Source organism: Falco punctatus (genome assembly GCF_963210335.1).
Source record: "Falco punctatus genome assembly, chromosome: 9".
Classification (NCBI taxonomy): domain Eukaryota; kingdom Metazoa; phylum Chordata; class Aves; order Falconiformes; family Falconidae; genus Falco; species Falco punctatus.
Genome location: NC_137589.1, coordinates 13225902 through 13245337, shown reverse-complemented (window position 1 = coordinate 13245337; position 19436 = coordinate 13225902). Strand labels below are relative to the sequence as shown.

General features: G+C 46.0%; 1 protein-coding gene across 1 annotated transcript; it reads left to right on the top strand.

Moving 5' to 3' along the window:
• The first annotated feature begins 1856 nt into the window (after positions 1 to 1856).
• SNCG (synuclein gamma) lies at positions 1857 to 18117 on the top strand. Its single transcript, XM_080402852.1, has 5 exons — positions 1857 to 2455; positions 7485 to 7526; positions 8313 to 8440; positions 16464 to 16550; positions 17705 to 18117. The coding sequence occupies exons 1-5, from the start codon at positions 2335 to 2337 to the stop codon at positions 17723 to 17725; spliced, it is 399 nt and encodes a 132-aa protein (XP_080258978.1). The 5' UTR covers positions 1857 to 2334; the 3' UTR covers positions 17726 to 18117.
• The last annotated feature ends 1319 nt before the right edge of the window (positions 18118 to 19436 follow it).

The window sequence follows — 19436 nt, the reverse complement described above, 5'->3', positions numbered from 1 at the left end:
CCAGGATGGCTTAATGTTTCATGTATTTGTTACCTTTTATAGCAATGCAAAATATGTAGAATTCAATTGTAAAAATCACAATGACAGAACAATAACTTAACAAAATCAAAATACACTTCTCTCTCAGCCTTATCAGCCTAGGCGTTCTCCTGAAAATATCAGTAAAACCCATAACCCTGGGAAACTCTGTGCTCTGCTTTAATGGTCTTTAAAAGCCTAGTGAAAAAGTAAATGGGCCCTGTAGCAATTCCCAAAGATGGTAAATTCCTTCTTACCAAATGCAGTAAAAACAAAACGCCTGCCCTGTGCCTGATGAAATCGATGGGAGTCTTGCAACTGACTCTCAGAGCACCTAGGTTAAACCACTGGTTGTATGGCACAGTAAGATGCAGATATCTTCAATTCAATAATACCCTGGGAGCAGAAATGAGCACCAGCTGTGCACTTACAGTAGTGGTTGATCAGCCACCTGATGGGAATTTTGAAAGATGGTAAGAAAAACCTTTTTTCACTTTTTGCTGCAATAGTCTAGAACAATGCAAGCTCCTATAATAATTGGCTATGTTGTGATGGCCTTCCTCTGAATCTTGCATTTTTTAAAATCAATTTAAAAGATTGATAAATTTATTAGTCAGAGATTTGGCTCTTCTACATTCAAATGGAAATTTGTACTTCATTTATAAGTAAGGATTTGTTTTTAATAATAATAAGTAATTATTTGTGAGAAAAAAAGATGAAGAAATCTATGCTGTTTCCCAAATCAACCATTTTTCAATTGTCTCAGTACGGAGCAAAAAAAAAACACTCCCAAAACCTAAAAAAATATTCTTAGTTCCACAGTAAGCTATGTTTGTGTACATGTCTGCATGTATGTACAGACATACTGGGGTTTATTCAGATTATTTTTTTTTTTTTCTGTGTAGGCATTCCCCATCTGACACTTCCAGGCTGAAAACTCGTGGTAGCAGCAGCTTACAGACCAGTACACTTCATGATGTTACAGTGTGTTACCCTCCCATAATGCAGTTAAACCTCTGCATTTCATATTTGGTTTGCCTCATAAGGAAAAGCAGCCAGAGCTGGTCAGGGTTTGTGCTCGGAGGCCAATGCTCCATGGCTTCCATAGTCTCAGATATGGCACTGTTAAAAAAAATATATAAATAACCACCTTGTTGCACCAGCAATTGCTTTCACAGGTGCTTGCTCTGAATTTCAGTTTGCTAGCGGGACAACAGCTGGTTTGGGCCACTCGGGATTTATTTCAGAAAAGAATTTATCTTGAGTTTAACTTTAAAGCACATTAGGATATCCAACTGTGATTAATGATCGTATGTTTTTGTAGTTTTTCCTGGCGAGTCCTTGAGGCTGGATGGATCCTCTGTGCAAGCTGTAAGAGTTCTCTGCTGGATGATTTTCTCACCCCACTGTGCTCTGCAGCACAGAGCTCCGACGTGAGTGATGGCGTCAGTGGAAAACGTCAGCTCACCCTGCAGTGGCAGAGCAGAGGTCTGTCTACAGCAACTCGGAGAACTAGGAAGCAGGATTTCCCCCAACAGGCATCTGATTTTTCAGAAATGAGCCATTGTAGTGGGATGTGCAGCCATGCAAAACCCGTGTTTTATACTGAACGCCTTCAGACTTGACAAACATCGCAAGTGGGACTTCTAGCTCCCTTCACTTGAGCACCAAGCCTTAGCTGGTTCCCTTTTTCTCTTGGTATTTACTAGAAATAACGTCCTCGTTACTGTTTTGTGCAAAGTGGGTTCTGGTAACTGCCAGACGAAGAAACCTGACCCTGTTTGCTAGAAACACTACCAGCCTTTATGTGCCCCCCTTCCCCCCCGGGAACCCCGGAGAGCTTGTGTTTGCCTCCTGCTGCATCCCCGGGGAGATGCCCTTTCAGGATCTCAGCTCTTCAGATAAAAAGTCTCCCTCTTCACATGAAAGCATCCTTGAGTGAGAGCATTGCAGCACATCTTAAAAGCTTTATCTGTCTGGAAATTTTCCAGACAGTCCCTTACCTACTGATGCCATCGTCCTCTCCCCCCTCCCTTCTTAAATCCCGAGCAGATCCATATCATTAATATTTCAGTATCAGCTGTTCACAGGCATTGGCTACACTGCAGCACACTTCATCAATAAGAGCTGGCAAGAGCTGCGAGGTTTGCCACACTGCCTTCGTCCAGCGGAGAAGTAAGAGGAAAGGCAGAGACCGGCAGAGAAACAGAGTATCTGCTGAGGGTGAGGCTGCATACTGCAGTCCCAGTCTTGAGGTGCTTTCTGCTGCTGTCCCTCACTCACATCACCCAGGTATTACCCTAGCAAGCAACAAGAATGGATGTCTTTAAGAAAGGTTTCTCCATTGCTAAAGAAGGTGTGGTGGCTGCTGCAGAAAAGACCAAGCAGGGGGTGACGGAGGCTGCAGAGAAGACTAAAGAAGGGGTGATGTATGTAGGTAAGAGAGAACAATTTTCAATCTACATTTGAGCACAGACTGCCGCATAGACTGTCTCTGGGAAAGTCTGGGGAAATTATATTGTGGCTAAAGCTTGGGAGTGAACATCAGGAGGTCTGGATAACATCCTCAGCTCTGTCACAGAGTGGCCATGTAAGCCTGGGGTGCCACGTCCTGCCCGTGCCTCAGTTTCCCCGGCTGTAAATTATACATAGACTCAAGATACTGCCTGAGGGGAGGCAGAACTAATGCAATGTTAAGGAGCAGGTGCCCAGGTGGAAGGTTTCTGTTCTGACTGCTCACCGATTGCAGGGGGAGTCAGTCATGCTCCAAGCATCTGAGCACTGCTGGTCTCCGCCTCACCTCTACACTGAGACACGCTGAGGAGGTCCCCGAGAGAAGCTAGCAGCATTATTAACTGGGGGTTGCAGGATGCATCTGTTTCCCCCACAAACGTACCATTTTATCCTGAAATCCCCTCTTGTTTACCGACCTGTTTCGTTCCCTATGCATGCGTTAATCTTGCCTTACAAGAGACGCTCGGATTCATTTTCCCTAAAGGATAGGATCTGGAAAACAGCACGTCTGATGTCCTGCCTGGAGACCTCGCGCAGTTAATGTGCTGTTTCAGAAACCTTCCCTTTGAAGGTCACCCTTGAAACCCGCTATCTCCACTATCTAGCACATGCAATTATATGGCTGGATGGTCGGCTATTCCAGGTACTATAAAATCTACAAAGTCTTAGGTTCCCAAGACTGATAACCTTGCTGCTGATTACTTCACGCAGCTTTTTATGTCTGCTAGATGTGGGAGAGGGTTTTTTTTAGCAGGAAAGTTTACATGCAGGCTCTTCCTGTTATCGTGCTGCACCATCCACAGCTGTATGTAGCTGCTATATTTAAAACAGCTCTGTTGACAATAGCTACAGCTACGTACTTGTACATCATAAATGAAATACAGATTTTACATGTAACAGGTCTGGTAAGGTCTTCATCCCAAATTTTTAAATACTCAGCTCTTGGCATGCTGTAAATGAACAGTTGTAACAGTTCACATTTCAATTTGAAGCTGACTCCCAAGAAAAAAGGTAAACAGCATCCCTGTAAATAATTAAACTAAGTACAGTAATTGAAACACCAGTCTGCAAAACGTCACATGTAGGTGTCAAATTGTGGCATTGCTACTGCTCCAGCTGCTGCCTAGTCTGAGTGATGTCAGAAAGGGTTATTCCAAATTTTATACATAAGTCCTAACATCTCTGTTCAGTCATGTTGTATGTCTCCAGACTGTGACCTGGCTTTCATTTTTGCATAGCCATGAGGTGCAGTCTGCTTATGAGATTCTAACCTCTTCAACGAAGTTTTCTAAAAGCTTTCTTAAAACCTAAATCTCTCAATGAGGATCAAATAAGGATCAAGGGAAAGGTTAAGTGCTTTCTCCTTTTTTTTTTTTTCCAATTTGTTTGTTTGTTTTTGGATTATTGGTATACCGCCAATTCCTGCCCAGTCATGCACTGGATAGTACTCTGCCTTGGGGCTGATTCAGTTCCTGTTGCATACTGGGGGCTGCTCAGCCTTTCAGGCAAAATTCAGTCTTGCACAGGCAGGAAAAGTAAAGGCCAGATGCTGATTAGCTCAGGGAATTGTTTCCTAAATAAGCAGAGAAGGTGGAGGCCAGGTATATCGATTAAAACTGGAATGATTAGTCTGTTGTTTGTGCTGCCGTTTCTCTGTGCCACGTGAAGGGTTAATCAGAGAACTGAACTGTTCCTTTCCTGCTCCTTCCTTTCCAGAAGGAAGCAGCTTGGTCTAGAGCATTATGTGACGCAACCTGAATGTTTGGCTGCTGTTATAGGAGAAAATAATACTTGTATAAAAGCTTGAGGGTCTTTTCAGAACATCAGGAAAGGGAGGAAAAAAACCCAAAACCTGGGATGGATGAAGTGGATCCCTGACACTTATTCAGGTTTGCGTTAACTCCTTGCTGACTCTCCAAGGAGGATTCCAGATGTCTGTTAACAACCACCACATCTGGTGAGTCACTTGCTGCAGCCCCAGGAGAAAAAAATAATGCTCGTTCAGAGGCATCTGCCTGGAGCAGTGTCATCGGGGCACTGCGGCCACCTCGTCCCTCCCCTCTGAGCCATGCAGGTTTAGTTCCCACAACCTGTGCCAGAGCTGGAGATACCTCCCTCCTGTGCTAACACTGCAATGCGGTTCACAGCTGGGCTGGTTACAGATGCTGCCATCGCTGGGGCAGTCGTGAGCCTGGGATGCTCCTGCCCTGCCACGTGGCTTGCTGAACGGGTAGGGCAGAGAAGAGGGTGCACGAAAAGAGAGAGAGAAATCCCATAGCACGGGCCACCTTTGCAGTTAGCAAAATCACAGTCTGCTCTCCGAATGGTAACAGTCTCAGGGTGTACCAAAGTGGGAGTGCATCCTTGCGCAGTTAATGTATATCCAGCGGTTGATTCAATGGGCTGTCTTTTTTTATTTGGTTTGAACAGGGGGATGAGTGATTTGTTAACAAAGTTAATGCAAAGCTGCATCTGAGTATTGAGTATAAGGTAATTAGTACTGCTTAATACTGTAGTTCAGGAAGCCTCGACAAAGAACGCACTTCTAGTTTTCCAGAACAGCTTTTGACTACACATGTCGCCCCAAGGAAGGGACTCCAGCACGAACTCCTGCAGGACTTGCAGCACACCATAATATCCTTTTCTACTCTAAACCTTTTCCCACTGCGCGGCTCTCCACCACCTTGGTCGCACCCTTGTCACACCAAAGCTGTTTCAGATGACTTGCAGCACTCTGGAGAGGCAGGATGCGTGCACTTTTAATTCTGTGTACACAAGCTGCATGCTGGCAAGGACTAATGAGTGAAATGAGATTGAGCATCAGGTGATTGCTTTCTGATTCAACAGATGTGGGTTGCTGGCAAGGGTATGGGCCGGAAGGTCAGGTTTCATGTGGTGCATAATGGATGCTGAGCCTGAGTCATTGGGTGTGGCTGGGAGGCTGGGTTCGGAAGATGAGGCAAGCTCTCCCCAGGCTGCAGCGGTGGCACTTCCCAATGCCGTTGCTTCTGTCATGGATTCGAGTGGTTTTTTTGTCTGCCCGTATCCCTCCTTTCTGGAATTATTTTCCATCAGAAAAGATGGTACCCACCTGCTCCCCTCCCCCTGCAAAAGAACTGAGCCAGAATAGTCATCTTAAAGCAAAAGTCTGGTAAAAAAAAACCACAGAAGTACAGTTCTTGTCCCACTAAGCACACTCACTACAAAACTAAAAACGTATGCGAGTCTAGTACAGCAAAATACAGACTTTGTTTACCTAACAACTGCTCTTTGGCCAAAAAACTGCAAAGGGCTGAGCATCTGCACCTGATGTGACAAAATCTTGCATGTCAAATCAGTATTGTGGCAGTCTTTTACTGGCATGGCACTGGGAGTGAAGCTGGAGGGCGTCTGAATTGAACTGTGTGCGTTTGGCCCATTCAGGAGCTCACGCTCATGGCTTGAGACTTGCATCTGCTCTGCTCTCTGCTGTGCTTCTGTACACATTTCTATATGACGGGCATCATTATTAAATCCAGGTTACAGCAGTGCACGCGTATCGTGCACCGTTAGGAACTGCAGTTTAAAGCAGTAACAAGTGGAAAGCATGAAGAGTTCAGTTTTAACACAGTTCAGGAGGGTGGAGTGAAATGTTAAGGGCATATTGTGGTAGAACAGCTTTGCTTTGCCCCAGGCGACAATTGCAACCACCAAAATAAATCAACAATTGAGAATTACATTCAATAATACATGACATGTATCAGGCAGAACAGTGCTGGGCTGGATCTGTTGCTATCAGGGTGCTGCACCTGTTTTGCTTTTCAGGCTGTTTAATGAGTGGTTGGTAGCTGATTGCTCCCACCACACCCACGGATGCTGTAGTACCTCTGGAGTTAAAGATCTGTCTGGTGCTCTATTTCTGTCATTTTGACAGCTGGCCATAAAAATCCTTTTCTTTTATCAGTCTGGGAAACCTGAAAAGAGCCTGTATAGATGCAGATGACGTACAAAATACAGTAGTGGGACCAGTGGCACCTTCTGGGTTGTGTTTATTTAACTCCCAACAGAGATTAATTTGTTCCTTTATTTTTGTAATGTGGAAAAGCATCTAGTTACGTGGGGCTGCCCACCTACTGTATGATTTAATGTACGTGCTGCAGTATGCAAATAGAAGGGATGTATAGAAGGTCACTTCAGGCTTGGAGGAAAACCGCAGAGATTAATTATTCCTTAAGGGCTATTTGCCTTGCAAACTGAATGCCCTCACATCCTGTTAGCCTAGAGAACAGCAAGATAAATTACAATGTAAGCATACATATGGTGTGCTTTCATAACGTGCGATAAAAACATCTGCATTCTGTGTATCACTGCAAGCAGGCTGAGGCACTGAAATTGGAATCTAGTAAGCAGGTATGTAGCAAGTGGATGGTGGTTCTATAAATTCTGCCTCAAGTTTCTCCAGAGTCTTTATTACAGGTACAGAATGAGCTTTAAATGACCATCGCAGCCAAGTAACCTGCCAAAATGCAGGGGAGAGTCACAGATGTGACTCCTTGTCTTGAAAGACTGAAGTAGGTGAGATTTTATGAGATGACTTAATATGCATTCATTTTTAAAATCAGCTCAGCACTGCTTTACCTCCACTCAACTGTTCATTTTGGAAATATTTCAGGGTCATTTTTTTGTACTTCAGCATGGTATAATCAAGATTTTTTAGATCTAGGCACCTCCAGACACTTTGCAGCTGAAGTTATCCAACTCCCGACACAAAGGTACTCGTTGGCTTTATTGGGGAAAGAAGCTGGTCCCTTCTTCGGGCTCTACAAATGGCTCATGTCTTAGCAGGAAGGTGCTGGCAGCACCACGGCTCCTTGCTGCACCTTGTAAGAGCAGAAAGCTGTCCTTGTCCATGTCCAGAAACCAAGGGGTTCTTTGCCCTGTCGCACTCATGGACCTTGTGTTTCCTTTCACAGGTACCAAAACCAAGGAAGGCGTAGTGCAAAGTGTGACCTCAGGTAAGAGCACAGCCCTGAGAGAGATGTGGAAATCTGTGATGTGCTGCTGGCCCTCTTGATAAGGCGATCGCTCCTGCCAAATGGAACGTCAGTGGGGGACACCGCTGAGCTGCGTGACCTTCCATTTGATGAATGGAGGAGGCTTGCCAGGAGTGGTGGGTCAGGGTCTGGTATTGGCAGTGCACATGGATGGGAGAAAATATCGGTCGAGCAGGTCAGAAATACCTAGCAAACGTTACTTGGCAGACTCAGATGATTCACTGCAATTTAGACGTTTCACAATGTCGGGAGTTCTGCCCAGCATGTGGAGATTTATTACAGAACATCCTGTCGAGCCAAAGCTGTGGTCTTTTGGGAGACTCCTGTGCAGAGATGAATGGATCCTTGCCCTGGAGAATTTCATGATGATTGCTTTTTGGTTTTTCTGCCCAGGTGTATTAAGTTAAACAGAAGGTACCCAGAGAGAGGTCATGCGTGCCTGCAATGCAAAATGCCTTATTTGCACGATTGTCTCTTAGTATCTTACAGTGAATTTTTCATTCTCCAGTTGCCTGCAAAGACTGACAGGCTGCAGTGCTGCTCTCCGGGCAGCATTTTGAGTCAGACAAAACCCTCACAAACATGATTTAAATTCAGATGCGATCGCTTATAAAAAATCCAAATAGGGACTGTAGCAGGGCCGGTTTCCTCTCTTACCTCGGTGCAATCGTTCTGTTGTCCCTGTGAACGTGACTGCCTTTTGCCAGTGCCTAGCTTGTTGACTTTCTGCTTTTGTTGAAACCCCAGTTGCTGAGAAGACCAAAGAGCAGGCCAATGTGGTGGGAGAAGCTGTTGTAGCCAGCGTGAACACAGTGGCAAACAAGACTGTGGAAGGAGCAGAGACAATTGTGGCCACTACAGGCGTCGTAAAAAAGGTATGTGTGTTTCTTTGGTGATGTGCGGGGCAGAAGAATTGTCTTTGGATTACACTTAAAATGCTTGCAAACATTTACAGTCGATAGTTTTTCGTATTCAGTGAGAGGTTTTCAGCAATACCTGCTTTTGTATAATGCTGAATATTATTGTATGATGGCTAATACAAATTATTGTGTGATGGCTAATACAATCACAGAATTGTTTAGTTTGGAAGGGACTACTCCAGATCATCTAGTCCAGCCTCCTTGGCATCACTGAGAGCAGGTTGGCCGCTACGGTGTCCAGCTGGGTGTTGCGTATCTCCATGGAGGGAGACTCCATGATATCCGCGGGTAGCCTGTGCCAGTGTCTGACCATTCTCACAGGAAAGAAAAAAAGTGTTTTCTCGTGTTCAGACAGACACATTAAGCAATTTGTGCCCATCGCCTCTTGTCCCATCAGCGGGCACTGCTGCCAAGAGCCTGGCTCCCTGTTTTCTTGTGAATGTGGAAAGTGTTTTTCCCAGGGACTTGAGCAGAAATGCGGGCAGGCGGCAGCGAGCACCTGGCCGGAGCGGGAGCTGTGGGGTGGCAGGCGTGAAGGTGTGGGAGCTCGGTGGGAGCGTGGGCCCCCGGCAGCCCCGCGGGCGGCAGAGGGCAGCAGCAGCTCAGGCAAAGCCGGCCCCGGCAGCGAGCCCGACCCTCCCGCTCTGCCCGCTGCTGATTTTGACAACCACCAAGTGCTTGTTGATAAAGGCCTCGTGACCCAAATTGTCTGCGGATTAAGCCAGATTCGGACAAGGCATCTTCTGTCCTCCAGCCTGATTTGACAAACCGGGTTGCTTCAAATTGAGGGGATTAAGGGGCATGTGAAGGAGCAGAACAACTCCCTAGATGAAGGCAAAGCTGATAATTAGGAAAGGTGCTTTCACTGAGTGGTAACGAACAGCAACTGATTGTACGGGACGTGGGGATAATATTTGGCAGCTCTTTGGTAAGCCTGGCTGCGTTTCCCCTCTTCAGAGAGCTGTGGGCCGTGGCATTGATAGCGACATGAGTTAGATGAGTCACAGCAAACCCAAACCCAGAATCAAAGCAAAGCGAGGCCAAAATTGTTTTAATTGTTCAGATGGCTGGCTGATGAACTTCCTGACCTGCACGTAAACACATTGTGATGTGAAACAAAACTTCTACATGCCATATAAATCCTGAGAGAATAGCCTAACAAAAGAGGAGAACACCAGCTACAAGTGACGCAAAATGTCCTCCTGAAAGCATGTGAAAAGGGCAGATACAGAATTTCTGCTAAGCTCTTGGGATAAGATTAATCTCTATTCCCACAGGACACGGCAGTTCAGCTGCAGGAGTGCAAACAGTGATTCCTAACTCCATGGGGCATGGGGTAGTTGACCCGGGAGAGCTAGGAATTTGCTGATGGTAGGAATCCATCTTGCAGATTCCAAACTGTCTCTCCGTCTGGCAAGGACTGAGCAGCAGCAATCCTCTTCCCCTTTCATCCTAAGTGAGCCCCCCCCCCCCAAGACTGATGAGCTACAATTTAAAGGTGATAATTTCAGAGCTCAAACCAGTTAGATGTTTTCCGTTTCCATCCTTGTGCAGGGAGTCCCTTAGAAAATCAGTGATTCCTTCACCCTAGTAATAGTTCTGGGTTATGCAGACTGCAGGCAATATAAAAAAAGCTGTGGGTTTTCCAGAGGGTTAAAGTATTAAGCTTCTGAACTGTTCTGGCATCTTCTGTTGACGTCTGCCTGCTTGGAGTTAAAATAGGGTTTGATCAAGAAATAAAAAAGGGTAGGCTAAATGAGGGAAATTTCTTTGGATACAGTATCACAGTGTCATGCTGGATAGCAGATGTGGGCAGCAGAATGAAAGCGGGAGGAGAAAAGCAAGGCAAAAGAAGTCACAGAGGAAAGAGATGTAGACAGAACGCTTCCTTCTGGGAAAGAGAGGGGTCGTTACTCCACTGGTTTAGTTCAGCTTGGATTAGCAGTGCGGATCTTGTAGTCATCCTCACTCACCACACTTCAGTTGCATCTGCTAGATACTTTTTGGATAGCAATGACACGGAAGATTGAGTTCCATGTGCACACTGAGTGCATCCCAACTGCTAACGGTTAATGCCACGGAGCCAGAGCTGCTCCAGAGGGAGGGCTCTGACTGGAGTGGAGGGGTTGTGCTGGGCTCTTGGCACCAGCTGTTCTCTCTGCTCCTATTGTGCTGCATAACTTGCTAATGGAAACACAGCCAGAGGCTGCCAAGAGCAGCACCGGGCACTGTACTGCATGCGAGAGACCCACTGGAGATACACTGAGAAGAGTGATAAGGTGTAGCAGTTAGATGTTTAAAAAATACATACCTACTGTTACAATTTTGCATAATATATGCAATATATATCCTGGAAATATACACAAGTGTTTCAGCCGCTGAAGTCTGAGAGAGCTGTTATATCCAGTCCTCCTCCTTTCTAATCGCAAACAGCATTTGCTAATGTCTTATTTCTGTTTTCAACTATGTCCAGTGTTGTTCCCTGCTGACTTTATGGAAGGGTTGTCCAAAGCCCAGGGGATGTGTGTGAATGCATGGCACTGAGCAGTGCCACGGGCTGACTCAAATCTGGGGAGTCGAGTGGCCTAGGAGGCACGTCCCCAGCTGAGCGTTCCCAGTATTAATGTCAATTACAGAGAGCTTGTTGACATTTCATCTGTGCATCTGACAGCGGGGATCAGCGGCAGGCTCATACTAGCAAGGAGCAGAGAACTCTAAGGATTCTAGATTAAGTTTTGCTCGGGGCAGCAGCTGCAGGGCGGCTGAGCCCTGCGGGTGTATCAGACGGTGACTTTGGCCATGGGGAAGAACTCAGCCCTTTGTGGAACATGACAGGCACTGAAATATGGACACACATGGGGCGGTTGGCAACCCGCTGCTCCTTGCTTTCCTCGGTGGGAGCATTCGGAGCCAGGCAGAAGAAAATGGGGCTGAAGTAACTCTACCGCGTGGAGGGGTGCCAAGCACCAGATGAGAGCAACCTTGAGTAGTGTTGGTGTCATCTAGTAGGGCTTTGGCACTGGCCTGGTCACTGCTAACTGAATACAAGATGGCGTTGACCGATTTGGAGGAGTTTTTAAAGATTAACTAAAAAATACATAACTTAAAAGATTATAAACCCTCCACAATTTTTCTGATACACAAAGGAACAAGACCTATCGGTAATGTGTTTTTTCTGTGGCTGTGCACCCATGCTAGTCCCTGGGGTGAATATTAAGAGATTTCAGTGAGATAACCATCCACTAAATACCCGTCTTAGAAGAGGATTAATTCTTCATCTGCATGACACAGCACAAAGTTTGCTGCATTGCAGACACCACGTGGTTGGGAACAAGCACATGTATGTGTACACACACACACACACACACTCTCTTTCACCAAATATCCCTCAGGGACTGGAGGTATTTCCCCCGGAGCTGATGCTTCCCTACGCCCTCCACCTAGCTCTTCCCTTTAGATCTGTTTGCCTTGTCAGTTTTTATATGGTTTAGTTGTCAGTTCATGGCTCTGTCACTTTGAATTGGGTTTGATCCTTTTTATTTTTATTTCACTCCATGAATGATTTGAACAGTTGTCAGTTACGTGCAACTGCCGGGTGTGTCCGTTGGATCACATCGTTTCTCTCTGCACTTCATCTGGCGCACGTGTGCTGCGCCCGTACCACAGCTTATCGCTTTCGTAACAGCCGCACGTTTTGAATGCAAACAGTTGATGTTCGTGGCCTTAATTCTGTTCGCTTAAACCCTGCGACACCACTGACGCTAAGACAGTCACACCAAAGGAATTAGAAGCAGAAACTGATGAGTGACCTCTTTGTTTGAGTTAGTTTGGGCAGGGCAAGTGGCAGTAGAAGAGAGCAACCAAGGGCATCTGAGAGGCCACCGAGGGCAGAGCCGCTAAGCAGGAGGAGCTGGGACATCAACAGCTGAACTACCTTGCAACTCAGTAGAATAAACAGTCAAAATTCTTCCCCTTTGTATTCAAGCTTCACTGTACTTCACTGATGCAGTGATGCATCCCAGTGGTATCCTCCAGCATCCCATGGAGCAAGGAAGACTGCAAAAGCAGCGTGGAGTGGGGTACTCTGCCTACAGGCACTTTTTCTGTGCTTCCCTCTCAGCCTCCTTAGTGCATCCAGGTGTACATTTTTCAGATGCAGAACAGTTGTGTCAGTGGCACTGGTGAAGCCTTGAAGTCTACAAAACTCGGTGTGCATTTGTGCGCTTCGTGGCTAAAGGTTGTGCCCCAGTAATCCCATCGGATAATAACGTAAACATTATTAAATACATATTATTTGTATAAGCAGCCCCAGGAAACCCTAAGAGAGTCTGTCTGTGAGGTGGATGAAAACAAAGCGACCCCAAGAGTCCACCTGGATTTGTAGGGTAAGGCAGGTATCATGCACGCCTGCCGGTGGGTCCACTCGCTTTAATCACAGGTTAACCTCTTAGTCAGAGCTGTCAGCATCACTCTGAGCACATTGAGCCCGAAACCCGCCCAGGACAGCCCGTCCATGGGACCTGTCAGGTTGCCTGAGGACTAACAAGGGAGTGGTTTGGGGATGCTGCCAAGCAGCATTGCTTTTGCTCCAGCACCCAAGGTCAAGAGCACTACAGGGGGCCGAACCCTTCTCCGCCTTATGCAATTGATGTCCCATTGCAGGCTGTTAAATTTGTAGCAGATTAGGTTGCCAGTGAACCTCTCCGGTTTCACAGCCTTAAAATAATAATAATAATAAAGAAATCTTGCTTGCCAGTGAATTTGTTGAGGTTTTGATAAGTAATGTTCCAGCATCCAATATTTAGATTCTGTATGCTTTCTTTGTTAGATAGGAAAGATAATCCTGATAAGGTTGTTTATCTCAGGATTTTTGGGGGTAGTGGGAAAAAAAATCACTGGCCTATAACATGATGTGGATAAAAATATAAATTCCTTTTCACATATGGACTCAGCCAGCAGAACATAAAACACAGGCACTGAGCTGAAAAAAGGAATTTCATAGAATCTGTGAAACAGACAAACCTAAAAAATCAGATTGCAATATTTTTTGCAAAATCTGTGGACTTTAAAAATCTTTTTTTGAAAAAACGTATTAAAATATCTGAAGCCAGAAGCCTATAGTACACTCTGTTTAAGTCCTCTTAACATTGCGCAGGAATATTTTTATAAACGGCACATCCTAATTTGACAAGATTTTCATTAGTGTTATCTGAACATGTAACTGTGTTTCATAACCTTAGTGAAATACTGAATTTTATATATATACATCCTCTATAGTGTATATGTTCTATATACAAATGTATTTTTATACACAAAAAGATATTTTAAAATTTCTGTAGTATTCCCGTAATGAATTCTAGGGTCTTGTGTTTCACTTAACTATTATGTTAAGCTACATTGGTTTTCTCTCTTCTCTATCCAAAAAGATTCAACTTGCCCCCAAAAAAACAGAAGAAAGCAGCCCATAACACACTAAATCAGGTTTTTTCCATTTAAAATACTTTTTTTGGAGACAGTACATAATCCCTGAGGGGGGAAAAGAGATCTGCTTGCTGTTTAAGAGCAGGAGGAGCGTTGCTAATTACTTCATAGTTGCAACATGCCTTTCCCTTAGAACATTTTATCCCTTTTAATGCGGAGATGAACACTGAACGGAATGGCACAGTTATAGCTGTCCTCCAGAGAAGCTGGATTTCTCACCCTTGTTTCTTTCCCAGCATCATGCCATGAGTCAGTGTTATAGCTGGGGTTGGTACCCAGGAATTTCTGGCTCTTCATCCAAAATGAAGACCCTTATATCGCACGGTCCTCCTGTATATTTGTTTCCCATCTAGTCACCGAAATCCCCAGCCGGCTAACGCCCCGCTGAAGAATGCAACCCTTCCTCAACTCGTGCTCGCTATTCTGGGCAGGGTGGGAAGCGTGTGAGAAAAAGGCTGTGAGGCGACATCCCTACCACAGCCTGACACCTCTTCATCCTGCCATTGTGCTGGTTCCTGAAACACAGTTTAGAAACACTCTCCAGCAACATGGTTGCTTCCCTTTCTAAAAATAGGTGGGAGTCACTTTTATCCTTCTGGAGCAGAGTCCTGGCAGAGAGCATGATTTAAGCGATACAATAAGCAGCACAATTGCTGAACAGGGATTCTTCAGCCCACCCATCACTCTCGGGTGCTGTGTCCTGAGGAAAGGATCCCCTTTTCCCTGATAGTTCCCATGACATCTACCAGAGCTGAGCTCCCTGGCCGCAGCAAGAATAGGTAGGGGATCATGTCCTGTAGAAAGATGCAGTGCACTGCACTTGTCCTTGTGTTCCTATGAGGTGTCCCCCAGTTTTCCCAAGGCAACTCAGCGCCTTAGGTTGTTGCCTTTGATTCACCTTCGTGATTTCACGTGGTAGCTGGTAACCCCACTGGCAAAAACCTACGAAGCACCTGCTGTGGCAGCTATTGTCGTTGGCTTGCCTGGCGGGTTTCTTTTCCTTGCACCTAACAGTCAAAAAACCTGCTTGTAAAGCTTCAGAATACCGTTTGAAGCTATTTACCTGTTCTGACCTAACATGCCTGTTGAGTTATAAAGTATAGTCCTTTTTATATGGCCCTATATGCATGTAGAGTGTTCTAAAGCCTCAGACTCCATCCTGAGGCCAGGTTGCAGTGCTTCTGTCTCCTGGCTCCCCTTCCTGCCAAAAATGGATCTGAAGTCCAATTTCCAGCTTAAATTTCATGGGATCTACCTTATATCTATGTAACTTTGAAATACGTCTATTTTTTCCTTTTTATTTCACGTCATCTCCTCTTCCCTAATTCAGTCCCAAAAGCAGCAGGTGTGTGCTCCTACTGATGAGAACGGTTGTGACTGGACAGGAAAGTAAGGACATGCCTTAAAGTGAAGAGTGGAGTCCCCCAAAACACATGGAGCATAAAGTTCTGTTTACAGGAGGTTTGACAGGAGCATTTGATTTGCTCTGCGGCAACAGTGGCACCAGGGAAAGCAGTGGCCTCGCGTTTTCAAAATACTGAAATTCAAATTATACATCTCCCTTCCATGTAAAATTGACTTTCCCTGTAGGTAATATGTGTGTCTCAAGTTCCTTCTGTGATGGCCCTGACTTCATGAGTAAAAATTTGGGAATGCTGCTGGGGATGTGCGCTCAAAGGGAACAGAGCAGCTCTGTAATTTTAGCAAAGTTCGCTGGTGATTTGGGGCTGGACTATAGAGGTCCTGCTACTCCTGCTTCCCCTGGCTCTTTGTGACTGATTCCACAACGGTGTGTTTCTGCTTTCTGTCCACCCCCTGTGCACATCCAGTGTGGTCAAGATTTTTGTCTTCGCTTCCCATGTGGCCAAATCACATTTAAAGTAATTACCTGGAAATATAATCTTTTCTTTGTTGCATAGAAAGGTCACTGAAAGATGTCAGCAGGTAGCTGGAAGAACCCAAAGAGCTTATGAAAACGCTTGGACTTCAAACACAAAGAAAAGCTTATCCTTTAATAATGACGTTTTATCTGAGGCATGACATTAATGCCACTGCAATACTGCTATATCTGAAATTAGTATTAGTCTATGTGATGAGTATTTAGGGTAGGGAAGATAGTATGGGGAAAGGCTAGGCATAGCCTGTCTTACTCTGGGTACATTTATTTGTTCCTCTCAAATTGGTTCACATGAAGGAGTCAAAGCTGGTCTCAGTGACAGGGAAGAAAACTTCAGAAAAAGAACGGAATCTCTGTATGAAAAAGACCCTAAATGAGACTGTAAGAAATTGAATTGCTATTTCATAGACACTTGCTCTAACAAGCTGCACGCAAAAAAAATGGATTTCAGGCAATATCTGCCATCTATTAAACCTGGCATTTTATTTGCGTGCGTAATGCTCAGACTCGCCCTGCGCGGTCTGCTCAGAGAGCCTTGAGATGGAGGCAGTGACCCTGGGCGCGGCGGTAAGGACAAACATCTCGCTTGTGACTTGGCAGGAGGACCTGGCCGTGCCACAGCCGCCCGAGCAGCCGGGGGCGGCGGGAGAGGGGACCCCAGCAGCCAGCACAGGCGGCGGCGGAGAGGTAAGGCCATGCCGTGGTCCCCGGGCTCTCAGACCATGCAGGGGCTCTTCTGGGTTACTGGTTTTCCCTGGCACCATCTCCTCTTTGTTTTCTGTGGTTATAGATCTGCTGCACGTGGAGCCCATCGCTATTCCCAGTTCCATCACTTACTTGACAAAAACCTGACCTCATCAGTTCTTGCTTTTGCCTCTTTTTTTTTTGGGACTAAGAATTTGCTGTGAGTGACAGGTGGGACAGGCTGCAAACTGCTGGCTGGTGTTGGGGTATAAACACACAAACGGTAGTTAATGCTTACCTATAGCTTTATCACCACATGGAATAGCTTTCTCCTGGTTGCAGCCATGCTTTAGAAGAGCCTTAGATACCACGTTAGATTTTTCTATAGATTTTGGCTAACAAGATAGATTTTTCTATATTTAAATTCGTTCTTTTAATTTTTGCTTTATTCTCCCTGCTATGTCCTTTTGAAGCCCTGGGTCAAGTGTCAGCCTCTGGGCCAATTTCAGCTCTTGAACAAGGGATGATGACCTCCTACTGTCCAACACGGGTGCTTTAAAAGGATGAACGCTTCTCCCGTGGTATTTCCTTGATGATTTTGGTCCTACAGCCTTTGGCTGCCCGCTCCACAAGCCCCGCAGTACTGCGAGCACCCAAACTCCCCAGTTTTCAGCTTCTCTGAAGCTCAGGCTGTCTTCACGGTGCCTGAAGCTCCCAAAAGTCTCAGCTTGCACCTCCCACCCTCCGCCAGCCATCATCCCCCTGCTGCCAGTCCCCCAAATGAGCCCTGCTGGTCCGACTGACTCCACGGCTGCGCAAGCGCTTGTGTCAAGCTGCGTGGCAGGGTGGCAGGCAGAGCCGGCAGCGGGACATGGGTGGCAGTGGCAGCCCAGCCCCATGTCAGCTCAGCATCCACCCCATGCGAAATCACAACCTCATTTTCCCCAGAGGTCTGAGTTACAGCAGGAGTGTGCCTGGTTCCCAGAAGGAAGGGATAATTCATTTGTTTTCTGCACCACATATGGTCCTTTATTGTTCTGTAGCTGTTCATGGGGTTTTATGTGGTGACTACCAGCACTGATTTTTCTCCTGGTTTTATTTATGTACGTTTTCCACTGGAAATATTTAACTGTTTTCCTGTCTGTGTTTTCTCACAGGGTGAAAATGAAGGCAATTAATCAACTTAGGGGCTTCTAGTTCAAAAGAGAGCATTCCAAGAGCGTACATGGAAATATTAGTTGACACTGCAACAGGAAAACCCCGCTCTCCATAGACTAACTACATTCAGCCCTGTAGTCTTTCACTTGCCGCATTAACCAGTCATAAAATATACGTAAGCCAGGCTCCTCTGATTGTAAGGAAGGCGCAGGTGTGTACCGGGGTGCGTGTCTCCCTCCCCACCTCCCTCGCAGCTCCCCGACCCGCTCGCTTTGCGTGTTTTGGTCGGATTCACTGATCTGTCTCTCACATCCATCCGCACTGGCACTTGGGATCTCTAGGTATTGTGGAAATATATATGTTTTGTTTCGTCTCGTTTTGTTTTTTAACAAATAAAAGTGTTTGAACAAGTTTTTTGTTTTGTCAGTTTTATTTGCACATTTTAGACCTTGATCCTTCCAAACTGATTAACTCTTCCTATAAAAGTGTGGTATTAAAATGCAAGGGCCTTAGATCATGATGTAAAAGATGTGGGATAATGAAAAGTTGTATTTCTGAAGTCAGTAGCATAAGTAGGCCAGCTTTCTGTCTCTCAGGGCTGAAAAAGAGAGATGTCACTTGTTAAATACTCCCCTGTGTTTAAGGGGGGGGGGGGGTGGGGTGTCTGGGGCTGGTGGTGTAGCCTCCTTTTTTTTTCTAGGAACGTGGAAGTCATGTAGAGCTCGGTTAGCATTTGTTCTTTGCTGTTTATTCTGCTTACGCCAGAGCTTTAAAAGCTCTGTCCTGACATTTGGGTGTAATGAACAGCTAGAAAGGTAATTATAAAGAAGCGTGATGGGCACTGACCTGTTGGATCAGAACGGGCCACGGCTGGCAGGGTCAGGCGGGATGTCTGTGAGGTGCCCGATCCGGTAGCGGGGGGCAGCCTGACCACCGGGGCTGGTGGTGGCTGCACAGGGGGGCAGCCTGCAGGTAAGCTGCTGGGTGGGAGCAGCGCACACTTTCTGCATTCACAGGCTTAGAGAGCGGGAAAATGTAGTTGCAAGCTCATTGCTGTAGCTAACGAAGGATGAGTTTAAAGCCTGTCAGTCAGTGTGGATCTAAAACCTGGGGTCTTTTATTCACCTGCAGGCAGAGCACCCACGAATCCGTGAGAAGCCAGTGTAAACCATAAAGATTTAAGCTGCTTCAAAATCAGACCATTAATCTCCATCAAGCTGCGTGACTACGGAAGGTATTACAGGAGAGACTTGCTGTAGCATGGAAGGATCTAGCAAGTGTGATATCAGCCTCCCTCGTGCGCTAACCGTGCACATGAAGCATTGCCTTCTAGAGACCCCAGGATTTCCATCCAGGTGGATGTTTGATCTCGACAAGGAAGGGGAACAAAAGAGCCCTAGCAGAGATAAGGCCCCTGAAAGGAAGTTATATCCATTATATGCGTACCCTTTTCTGATGTCCTGCAAAACATCTGCCAGTTAAACAGAATAACTAAATTTGAGGCCAAGGTAAGAAGGCATGAAGGGCCGTGATACTCCTGCTGGAGGCTGGAGTCTATTCATAGTGCACGCTCAGGAGAGACAGGGGAAAATTCCTCAGCTCCAAAGCTTTGCTTTACGGAGGTTTAAAAAAAATTGTTCTGCCAGCCAGGGGGAAAGAGGAGGTGAGTGCCTTTGCTAGCTACAGCACGTGTGGGAGGCAGGGGCAGTGTCGGCTGGGCCAGGCTGTAAC